At 43.9% G+C, this 12487-nt stretch overlaps 1 protein-coding gene across 4 annotated transcripts in view; it reads left to right on the top strand.

The window, feature by feature from the left end:
- The window catches only part of LOC119556249, a 65449-nt gene extending 53830 nt beyond the window's left edge, over positions 1-11619 (top strand). For 2 of the 4 annotated variants that reach the window (XM_037868290.1, XM_037868288.1), the window contains 6 exons: positions 3458-4139; positions 5864-6684; positions 7457-9665; positions 9733-9916; positions 10838-10957; positions 11023-11619. In XM_037868290.1, the coding sequence (XP_037724218.1) occupies positions 3458-4139; positions 5864-6684; positions 7457-9665; positions 9733-9916; positions 10838-10957; positions 11023-11209 (4203 nt within the window). In that variant the 3' untranslated portion in view covers positions 11210-11619. Of the gene's footprint in view, positions 1-3457; positions 4140-5863; positions 6685-7456; positions 9666-9729; positions 9917-10837; positions 10958-11022 lie in introns of all 4 variants that reach the window. The other 2 variants (XM_037868289.1, XM_037868287.1) reach the window with 1 other exon arrangement.
- The last annotated feature ends 868 nt before the right edge of the window (positions 11620-12487 follow it).

Below are 12487 nucleotides of genomic sequence, written 5' to 3'. Positions count from 1 at the left end.
TTAGTTATTAGTAATTAGTAATAGGATACAAAAATATTTTTTCTTTTGATTATAAACTTAAAAGTATTAATCAACTTCCTAGTTCAGAAATATTTTAAAAGAAAGAGAAATTAACACAACGGAAATTTTTATTTTATATTCTATTATATTTATAACTTTTATAAACATTAAAAGCAAACATTCTTCTGGTAATAAACCAAGAAGAAATTTTTTTTATTTTAGTTATTAGTGATTAGTAATTGGTTAAAAAAATATTTGTTCTTTTAATTATAAACTAAAAAGTATTAATCAACTTCCTAATTCAGAAATATTTTAAAAGAAAGAGAAATTAACACAACGGAGGGTTTTATTTTATAGTCTATTATATTAGTAAATTTTATAAACATTAAAAGAAAACATTTTTCTGGTAATAAAGCAAGAAGAAATTTTGTTTATTTTAGTTATTTTTAATTAGTAATAGGTTAAAAATATTTTTTGTTTTGATTATTAACTAAAAAGTATTAATCATCTCCTAATTCAGAAATATTCTTAGGAAAAATATAAATGAAATATAGAATTTAAGAAATTCAAAGTGTAGGAACATCCATGTGACGATGCCATAATAGCTTTCACCATTCATGTGTGTGTGTGTGTTGGCCATTGTTTTTTGTTCCTACTGTTTTTTTTGTTGGCAACTCACGTTTTAATGGAAGTGAACGCGACATTTTTCGATATATGTGGAGCGTCTGGCTCTGAAGTGGGCTCTGAAAAACAAAAACCAAAAAAGAAGAAAAAAAAAGGGAAAGGGAAGAAATTCGTTTGGCTTTTGCAGTTGTTGCTATTACTCTCCATGGAGTAATATTCAACGATAACTCACAAACACAAAGGCCGCAGTCAGGACACGTTTGTGTCCCTGTGTGCGTGCTTTTTGTTTATTTCAATAACTTGGCTATGGTTTATATATGTATATGTATATATTTTATTTTTTTTTTACAACTCCACCACCGCAAACAAAATAGGAACAGCGGAGTGAAATGAACAGACAGCGTCAGCTTAGATATCACTCATACGCCGCGTTGTCTGCGCTTGAGGTATTAAATTCCATTCCCTGACAGAGCATCAGATGCCCTGTAAAAGAAGTTGCTGCCTGGATTTAGTGGGATAAATTACAGGAAAGCAGGAAGTAATAAAATAAATAAGACAAGAAAATATTTTAAATTTTAATCAACAGTTTCTAATATGAACCATTAACGAGGAACAGGCTCCTCAAAAGATAGAAGAGTTGTTTGGATTTTTCTTAGGCTATTCACTATGTCAATAAAAAGAAGTTGGTTCCTGGTTTTAGTGGGATAAATTACAGGAAAGCAGGAAGTAATAAAATAAATAGGACAAGAAAATATTTTAGCTTTTAAATCAACAGTTTCTAATATGAACCATTAACGAGGAATAGGCTTTTCAAAAGATAAAAGAGTTCTTTGGATTTTTCTTAGGCTATTCACTATGTCAATAAAATATTCTAATAAATAGTTACCTCTTTTATAATTTGGCAATTAACCGTTTCCTAAATTTATTTTTATTTTCCAGTGCAGCTTACACGTTTGCAGATTAAATGCTTAAGGGATGTCCACCCGTAGAGCATAGCTATAGGTCGTCATCACGAATAGTCGCTAAGCCAGGGGAATGGTAAAGATGTTGGCTAGATATGTAGACAGGACATCAGAGCTCCTTTGACTCCCCGTTTGCGTTGATTTCTTTTTTTTTTTCATTAAAGTTGGCATAAAAATCACGTTGCTGCGGCAACAAGCGCAGACAAGTGAAGGTGGATGGATTCCAACAGTTGTCATTATTCTAAAAATCCCCCATTCCTGCCCGATTTCAAAGGGCAATCGTGCATGAGGTTATATATATACGTACTACACAACATAAACGTCTGCTTATATCGTTTGTGGATAATCAAAGGCAAATATTTAAACAGGAAAATGTGAATGGATGGCCTCACTGAGAGACCCCTTCTACTGTTGGTTAACGGGCCACAACCCCCATTATCAATCTGCCTTGGCAACCCCCCTCACAATCTGCGCCCTTTTTTATTCCACAGGCTGGGGGTATCGTAGCACACTCGTTTTCAAGTTCAAATTCATTAAAAACGTTTTTGATTCAGGACCCCTACGTACCCACTTCACTTGTAATTTATGAGTTTCAATTAAAAATGTTCGAGTGCATCTGCAGTCTCAGTGCAGGACAATGGCAACCCTGCGGCAGGGTTGTCTCCGCCAGTGGCCAAACATCAATTTCCGTTAGCAGCATATCAGGAACCCCCAGCCACACAGGATGGGCTTTCAAAGTGGACATGGGCCATGTAAACGGAAATTTATGTTTAACATAATGGTCGGGAACAGGAATTCTGGGGGGGGGGTTTGATTATGTGAGGTTATGGTGGGGTTATAGACAGGCTAGAGGGGGGGGGGATACCTCATAATTTGCACGCATTAGGATCCTGTTAATGTCACCGATGTTGCAGTTCCGTAATGTCCAGCTATTTGTCAAACTCAACGGAAGTGGATCGAGAGGAGTACATTGTTTTCGGAGGAGATGGGCCTGGAAATGGGGATGGGGATGGACAAACAAGAAGGAAAGGATATTGTGATTGACATGGAATTGTTATGAACAAACTGGCGCTGGGTAATGGAAATGGGAATTGGCAATGTCAATGGTATGTGGCAAATGAAATCCATCCATTATGGGGGAATACATACCAGACAAATGACAGATGAATCGTGTTTAGTCCAATCGAGAGAAAAATGATTATTGTGTTTCATTCATTTGCTAACTAAATCAAATGATAAAGAAATTGAGTAATGGAAGATACACATATTTCATTTCATTTTGTTAAAATAGAAGGAGAAGCTTATTACTGAATAAAATATTTAATGTAATAATAATTGCTTAAAGTGCTAGGTTGTTACAATAATTTAGTATAAAATCAGTTTTAATATGATAATAGGTAGGCAACACTGTTTAATATCTCTTACAATAAAGACTAAAAAAATGAAATATGAATTTAATACCTTGACTAACATAGTAAGTTGCTTGAATAAAACAAAAATTAAGCTCAAAGGACAATTTTATTTAATTAAAAGCACTAAAATTCATCGCACAACGAAAAAAAACCAACCAGATGTTAGGTATACGCCACCGAACCGTAATAAAAAGCTGGCTTAAAAAGTGTTGCCTACTTTTTGGGGCAGGCTTGATTCGATTGGCGGTCGAACAGTAGTTCGTGGCTTCACCGGCCAGGGAAACCAAATAACCGCCACAAACGCGTTGGCCACGCACATTCCTTTGTGCTTTTCAATTAAATTCCAAACGAATTGGAAATTGAAATGCAAATCAAATTAGCCGCCAACAAATGCTAATGCCCCTTTCCATTCTTTTCTTTCTCTGTTTTTTTTTTCTTGTTTGCTGGATGTACCACCAGCTGCCATTTGGTGAAGCCCAACAAGCGTTGCAGCTACCAGCAGCAGCAGCAGCAGCAGCAACAACATCCGCAGCAGCAACAGCAGCAGCAGCAGCACCTCAACTACCGCCCCCGCTGCCCGCCCCCGTGGCAACATTGCCCAGTCAGGCGGCAACGGCAGCAGCAGCAGCAGCAGCAACAGCTGCCATTTTGGCCACCCACCAGCAGCAGCAGCAACATCAGCACTTGAGCGGCAACATTAACAACAACAACGGCGGCAACACACACAGCCAATCGAGTACGCACAACAACAACAACAATACATTGCCAGTCGGGGCACAGCAGCAACATCAGCAGCCGCAACAGCAACGTGCAACATTGCAACATCCGCCGTTGCCCAACAGCAACATCAAGCAGGCATCGGTGAAATTGATCGAAGGCTATTCAGATCCAAAGGATACGCGCAATCACAAGAAGGTTTACCACAAAAAGGCCAAGAAGCGATCGGCCCCAGGCCACAAGCGCCACCAGCAGCAGCAGCAGCAGCAGCAACAGTTGCCATTGCAGCAGCAACAGACATTGCCAACGCCCCGAAGTGCCCAGCAACAGCAGCAGCAGCAGCAATTGCAACAGCGACATTCCACCTACAACAACAACAACGGCAACTTAAGAAAGGATAAGCAGAAAAGCCAATATAATTCAGGTATGTCTATCTAATTATATTTAAAACAAACTTATAAATCACATTTAAAATTTGAAAATAAATGGCAAATCAAACTAATTAAGTCACGAAACTCATGAAAATGCAAATAACAAAAAAAAACAAGCTAGTTAAATCAACGAAAAAGCAAACAAATAAATCCAATTAAATCAGTATTAACAAATAAATGAACTTCTGCAACATACTTTGTAAAACAAATACCACAGGATTTTAAAAGTAAACTGTTAATATGTTGTGAAAAGGTTTTTAAAAAGTTGCCTTGGCAAATGGCTTTTTGAGGCTTTAAATAAATTGTTTTATTTTTATTAAAATTTTCCAAGGCCCTACTGCTCAATTTCATGTTAACTTTTGTCATTGAGTTGAATTTCTGTTTCGGTAAAATTGAATTTGTCAATATGAGGCCTTTTTTTCAGGTTTGCCAGACAAAATTTGAACACTAAATCGGGTGATTACACACTCTTAAGAGTTGTCGTTCTTAATTTGTCTAATGCCAACTTTCTCTGGCAGTTAAAAACTCTGAGCCTTAAAATGGCATTGAGGCCCTAAACGGGCTAAATGAATAACAATGAATTATCCTTAATGACAAATCAATACCAAACTTTGCCATCGAAAGTAAATCAGGGGGAAAATTCATCTTTTTGGCAAGTAACTTGGCAACAAATATAAGCTTTTCTCAAGCAAGGAGCAACCACTTTAAATCAATTATAATTGAATTAAATTCATTCCAAAGTTCATTATGCGTTCATGGACCAGCGATCTTAACTAGCAGTCCATTGCAACTGGCTAGTGGCAATTAGGAAAAGCCAAAGGCGGAAGAACTTTTCCCGCAGCGGCTACTTCGATTATCCAAGCGGAAAATGGAAACTGGCAGCCTCTGATTAAGAGGGTGCAAAACAGCTGGGGGAAAATTGCAGTAAAATAGAGTCGTCTTCTTCCTGGAATGCAGTGGGTGTGGTTCTGTACGAGATGGAGGAAATGGTGGAGCAGCGGGCAGCCAAGCGCCAAATAGACTGCGTCAACTCCATTTGCGTTCCGATTGCGTGGCCTGCGGCGCCGCAGTGTCGTCGCTGCGACTTAATTACAAACTGTCAGCGCCGTCTCAGTGCCTCGGAAAAATGCGCCCTCCATCTAAAATTAACCAGACGTTGTCGGGTCTTATTTGCAAGATTTTTCAAAGAGGAAAATCTCTGCGAAGACCCTTCATTCAATTAAAGACTAGGCTTGGTGTAAATAGCATGTAAAGGACCGCTTTCTCATCTGTACTTTAAAGTACACTTTACTTGAAGGGAGGATAAATTCAAACGTAGGATTATTCGACAGGAAGACATATATACATTTTGAGACTAGGTGGCAGCTCTCAGCGAGAAGAGTTAACCAATCGCTGAAAAATAGCTTAAATATACCCAAACTTCCTCCTTCAAAGTAGTATACAAATAAGAATAGGATCATATATTGTTATAGTATAAACTTATGGGAACTGAATCAACAGTTCATCTATTTATGTCCGATTTCTCAATGTAATGTTAAGGCTCTAGTTTTTTATCTGTCAGATAAAGTTAACATTAACTTGCATTTCTTACTGTGATAGAAACTTAAATAATCGTTTAGGTAAATGGTTTAACCTAAGCTTTTATTAAATGCTTAAACATAAATTATGTTTTACTTGAGCACATCTCATAGTTCACCTTTTCTATTGCCATTCACAGACTCCTCAGCGCCAAAATCCTCCGACGACGAGGCGGACATCGACGAGGAGGTTGAGCAGCAGCCTCTGCCCGTGCCGCAAGCTTCTGCCCAGACTGCCCCATTAACGGCGGCGGGTCTCAACTCCCCGGACTCCATATCCGATGACCTGGTGCGTCCGCTACCACCGCAACTTCAGCGCAGTCCGCGCAAACTGACCGTCGCTCCGGCGGAGCACAATAAGCGCCAGCCCTCGCCCTACTACTACTCCGATCTCCTCAAGAGTCGCGACAAGGACAAGGACAAGGATAAGGACAAGGACAAGGACAAGGAGCGGGACAAGGACAGGGAGGACTTTAAGCTCAAGTGCCGCCAGTCAACGGCCAGTGAACCGCCGCAGTCCACTCAAAGTCAATTGGGTGGCTATCGCAAGAGCTCCAGCTTGGATGTGCCGCCGGCGGCGGAGGAGCAGCCGGAAGCGGAGAGCCACGAGGAGGAGGATCCCAGGACGGGACAGGACTCGCAGTCCACCCCGAAGCGGTACAGTTTCACCGAGGAGGGTGTCCACATCATACGCTGCGAGACACCCAGCACCAGCACATCCGAGGAGTCCGATTGCAGTGAGTGCCTCAAGCGACGCGAGTGGCACGCCCGGGCCTTGGCCCTAGTCCGCAAGACCTGCAACGTCCAGCCAAGGAGCCAGACTCAAATCCCGATTCAGAATCAGAGCCAGGGACAGAATCCCACTGGCAGCGAGCTTCAGCTGCAGCTGCAGCACTGCGACGCCGGCGAGGGCGAGCTGCTCAAGTGCTGTCCACCGCCACCGGCTCCAGCGGAGATCCAGGTAAGCCATATAGATTAAAAGATACATTATTTTTCATTACTTTTCATCAAGTATAAATCTGTAAGCTAGTATAAACTAGAGGCTAACAGGGAGGTAGGAGGAGCTACAGCCACTAGAGCCCCACGTTGGGCGCCATTTATTTATAGTGGAGTTGTTCGTACAATTTGTATAATTATAATTGATAATTATGATTTAATAATGGTAATAACTTAATAAAATAAATCATCTTCAAATGTTTATGATAAAATCGAGTATCTAGTATGTACAAAAGTGGTGTTAGAGAATGAGCCATGCTGGGCGCCATTTATTTTATAACGGCGGTATTTTTACATGTGTAAGAAATAACGATTGGTTCTTAGTTTAATTCATAAAATCTGGAATCTACGACTATTTATATAAATATCAATCAATGTAAAAAATAATTGTCTCGAATGTGTAGAACAGAAATGTTGGAGGATCTATAACAACCAAAGCCCCACATTGGGCGCCATTAAAAAAATATTTAAAAGGAAATAAATATTAATCATTCGATTTTAAATAACCTTCATTAAATTCCCCATCCTAGTCTATATCAACAATTAGCTGATTAATTTTCAAATTAAGCCCATAGAATCTATAGAACAAACAAAAAATGTAGCCCATACTGTACTACGTTAGTAAGATGCTTTAAAAAAAGTATCATATTAAGCACAGAAATGATTAGTTTTCAAAAAATCAATAAACTTAATTGTTATTAATCAAAATTAATCACCATATTCCTATCTGTTTGTAGGTTCAGGTCCAGCCGATGCCACCGCACCGCCTGCTGGGACCAGCAGCCGTGTGCGGAGCCTGCATCACATCCGCTCCTGCCTCCTCCTCCTTGGCCGGCGGACGGGGCAGCGAGCCCGGCGATGATCTGGAGGAGGAGTACTTCCGGCCGCGCAGCATCTTCTATGTGCATCCGCATGGCGTCCACGAGTGCGCCGAGTGCGCCCAGCCAGCTCAGCCATCGACTGCGACTGCGAATGCGATTGCCCAACCGTCGACGCTGAGCAATCCATCGCTCGATCTCTACGGCGACGACGAAGACGAAGTGGACGGCGACGAGGACGAGGACGAAGAGGACGACTCCGAGGACATCATGGGCAGCCGGCGGCGGCAGATCTACGAGACGGCCTTCGACTGCAAGATAGCCAAGTCGGATGACGACCTGGACGAGGTGGATCGCATCACCAACTGCTCGGTGCTGCTGCAGTTGAGCAATGGCAATGGCGGTGCCGGCACTGTTGACATGGGCAAGGTCATCACCGGCTCCTCCTCGAAGACGCGGGCGGAATGCAAGCGGGCCAAGAACTCGAAGAATCAGGCACTGCAAGAGCAAACGGGCGAGGCCCATGTCCAGGTGCATCAGGTGCAGGCGGAGCTGGGCAAGCTGCAGCTCAGCCAGGTGGACCAGCAGAATCAGAATCAGAACCAGGCATCCGCCGCCGCGGCCACCGCCGGCAGTGGAGTAAGTGCGTCCAGCACCCAACAGCTACCGGTGCGCGGCTATACACCATCGCCACCATCGACGGCGCCGCTGCCGATGAAATTCCCGGGGAAACATGAGCGCTACCTGAACATGAACAGCATACGGAGTGCACCCAATCTGCCCGCCGCCAATCCGGCGCATCCCCGTCTGCGGGATCTCCGCCTGCCCATTCAGTCCATGCGGCATCAGTGCGGCGGCAGCAGCAATGACAACAGTCTCACCGACAGCGCCTACGTGAATCCGCCCTCGACCAACTCGAATTCGAATGCGGCCTCGGGTTCCGCCTCGGCATCCGTTTCCGCAACGGGATCCGCAGCAGCCCGCCGGCCACGATCCTTTGTCCTGGAATCGGGCAGGGTCCTGGAACTACGCCGCAGTGCCCAGGGTCATCATCAGGGTGGTCAGTCGAGCCATCATCACCACCATCATCATCATCATGGCGGACCAGGCAGCCGGAGCAGGAATCGCCAGGGGCAGGGACAAACGTCTGGTGGCAGCGGCGGAGGAGGAGGAGGAGGAGGAGCTGGAGGTCACAACTACAGCAGCACGGAGAGCATCGCCACCTCGAGCAGTGGCGGCAGCATGGAATCCCTGCGTTCCAGCACCAGTGAGGGCAATCGCAGCACCTCCAGCTCCGAGTCGCGGCACTCCAGTTCGCTGAGCTCGCACAGTTCGGAAAGCGGAAGTGGTGGCAGTGGTGGCTCCAGTGTGGCCTACCCCCTGCGGCCGGCTCCTCTGCTGCTGCACTCCAAGCTGCACATCCTCAGTCCCATCTCCGACAAATCCTCGCAGGAACCGGCCTCCGCGAGTGCCTCGGAGCAATCACAGCAGCCGTCCCAGGCGCCGATGGCGGCGCAAGAGGAGGATTCCACTGGCGCCCCAGCAGGGAGCGTTCCGGTGAATGCCTCCCTAAAGCAACCGCGCAGTCGTGGTGCTGCGCCCAATAAGGCCCTGCTCCAGCTGGCCGATGAACTCCTCGGTTCGGATAGTGGGATATCGCTGCATTCCCGGGAGGAGGGCAAACCCCAGGCCTTGGCCCTGCAGCGTCTAACGCTGCCCAAGCTTCAGTTGATCGGAGCCGAGGGCTCGAGCTCGGGGGCAGGAAACTCAGCTGCGGGTGGCAGTACGGCCGGAGGATCGGTCTCGGTCTCGGGATCGGGCTCGGGATCAGGGGTAGCCGGTTCAGGATCAGCTGGCATTCCGCAGGATCTGCGCGATCTGCCCTTCGATATGCCTAAATTGAGGCGCCGCAAGACGCTGCAACAGGAGGCCGCCTGCACCTCGGGCAGTGCCACCTCTGTGGATCTCGGCGAGCTGCCCTTCGACATGCCCAAGCTGCGGCGACGCCTCCGGGCCAACCAGGCGGAGATCAACAACCTGCTGATGCACAGCACCGAGTCCAGCGGCATCTCGCAGGCCTCCTCCAGCCACTCGATGCGCGACGATCAGAAGTTGGCCAGCAAGTTGGGTGAGTTAGGACTACTCGTTAAAGTTTTTTCAGCCTTACTAACTATGGATTCCTATCTTACAAGCAGATACAGCACTTTTCCGGCAGAACCTCACCCTGAACTTGAACGAGTCGCGACAGGCCACCAAGCAGTTTGGCAGCCTGGATCTGAGGGGTCTCAATAGCAACAAGGAGCTGAACATGAACCTCAGCCAGGGATATGTCACCGCTGTGGATCTCATCGATGTCACCATTCCGCTGGAACGGCAGGGGTAAGTTATTTGCTAATTAATCGGGAAGGTAGGGTGTGAGGAATGGTTACAATTGAACAACGGGGCAGTTTCTCGAGTAGCTGTCAAAGTTCCCGGTAACTATTTTTCCTTAAAAGGTAGACCTTGTTAATGTAAGTTAGTTAGTTAGTTACTTATCAGCTGGCTTACCGGAAAACTGTGACGTAGAACCGGGGTTAAAAAATAACTAATGTACCATTTCGCGAGTCCCTGTCAAAGTTCCGGTTAGCTATCGTGCGGACAAAGTCTAAGACTAGATAAACTTGTCGTAACAGCAAATCGGTTTTCTCAACTCCTTTAATTTCTCTATTTATTGGGCCGAAAAAGTGAACTGTCCCATTAACGGTTAAAATAAAATTAAAATTTTCTTTAACAGAAACTTTATCTAACCGGCACTCAATAACTGACAACTAAACTTGTCTGGGATAATCTAGAATTTTTATGTTCGAATAGCCCAAGAACAATTTACTTATAACTTAAAGGTTGCGCATCACACAATTGAATAAAGGAGCTACATAGGTTTAAATTGTGTTTCTATAAGAAAATTTTAACTGATTATATCTTATTAATATCGTTAAAATCAATATTGTTTTAGGTCTTTTTTCAAAAGGCTTGTTGATGGTGCTTAATATTAACATAATAGAAGTTATTAACAAATTTATTTTAAATTAAAAAATAAAAAAAATTTAAATGGGTACTCCTTGCGTTCAGTACTTTTTATATAGATCTATTGGGTGTGATCTATTGGGGTTAGATCTATTGGCTGTGTTTTGTCTATGAGTCATTTTTTGATTCTTCTTTGATTATGAGCTTATATACAAATATTTTTAGCAAGATATAGTTAAGATATTAATTTATTTGGAGAGTATTTTAATTAAATTCTTTCTCTGTTCCATTTTTTAGTTGGTACCATGGCGCCATCACGCGAGTTGAGGCGGAGACCACGCTGCGTCCGCTGTCCGAGGGATCCTTCCTGGTGCGCAACTGCGAGTCGACCAAGCAGGACTACTCGCTGTCCCTCAAGTAATTAGAAATTATACAGCCCCTAACTATTTCAAAACTAAGCATTTGAACCGCTTCCTTCTCAGGGGCGCCAAGGGCTTCATGCATATGCGGATACAGCGCAACGAGACCGGCCAGTACATCCTGGGCCAGTTCAGCCGTCCCTTCGAAACGGTTCCCGAGATGATCCGTCACTTTTGCCTCAACCGGCTGCCAGTTCGAGGAGCCGAGCACATGTGTCTCATCGAGCCGGTCATCGCCCAGCTGCTCTAGGGAGGATTCAAGAACTCCAAGGAGAGGGATAACCTCTAGGAAGGATCCAGGAGAGACTCCAAGGAGCGGGATAACCAGGATGGGGAACCAAACAGAATTACATATTAATAGCCTGTAGAGGACTTAGGAACCTATGTGAACATGTGTATGCACTAGTTATATATGCGATAGTTGGTAAAAGGAAGATGGCAATTTTTTCATGTTTTTTTTTGGTGGCCTCGAATTTTTGTATGTCGGTCTACTAGCAAACGAGCAAAAAAAAAAATACACCCACTCACACTGACACACGAACTAGTTTAGCGTTTAAAGTACGTAGCACATTCAGACAATACCAGCAAATTACAAAACCAAAAAAAAAAAACAAAATACCAAACAAACGATATTTATATAGAAGGCATATATACAAGCAAGACGATATATACAAGCATATATATATATGTATGGAAACCAAAAGAGCACTCGACGACAGTTGCTAAAACGTAGTGGTACACGACCCGAAGGCGGATATAATAGCTGGCGGAGATTAGAGGTGCCTATCCAGATGGTACCGATGCAGGAGCAGCGTTTTTTAGATGTGTTTACACCGAACCGAGCAGGAGATTTCAAGGGGGCAACTATAGCATTCCGTTTGGCAGGAGATTTACGGTAGAAGAACACACCACCCACACACATAGCGATTATATGGTCGAAACTTATGCAACTTTCCGTAGCACACACACACACACACACTGGAACACTCGCCCACTGGCAACGCCCAACATCGTCCGACTATTCAGATATTTGTACCATTAACTCTAGTCCTTGAATCCTTTTTTGGTGGCTGCCAGTGGGCATCGCTTAGGGCACGTTTACACTAAGAAAAGTTTTAGCAAGCAACTCTAAAAATTTGTTGATTAATTTTATGTTACCAAAACAATGAAAACGAACAAAAAAAAAAAAGGAATCTAAAATATGTATATCTATATAAATGAGAACTAACTTTAGCAAGCAGCGATGTCACATTTTTTTTTGTCTTAGCTGTAGGTCAGAGGTACGCGAAATAGAACGCTCAAAGCGCTTTTGGTTAAAGGATCGAATCGGATCGGATCGAATAGGATAGGATGGTTTAGCAGATCGATCGATGGGTATGGATGGTTAGGGACGAGAGACAAGGATATAGCAACGCATATGAAATGTCGGTTTAAGTGTTAGTTTCTAATTGAGGGCGGCAGCGAGCGAGCGAACGAAGGGCAAACTATATATATATATATATTATGAATGCTAAAAAATGATATATAC

Source organism: Drosophila subpulchrella, chromosome X (genome assembly GCF_014743375.2).
Source record: "Drosophila subpulchrella strain 33 F10 #4 breed RU33 chromosome X, RU_Dsub_v1.1 Primary Assembly, whole genome shotgun sequence".
NCBI lineage: Eukaryota > Metazoa > Arthropoda > Insecta > Diptera > Drosophilidae > Drosophila > Drosophila subpulchrella.
This window is presented reverse-complemented; position numbering and strand designations above follow the sequence as displayed.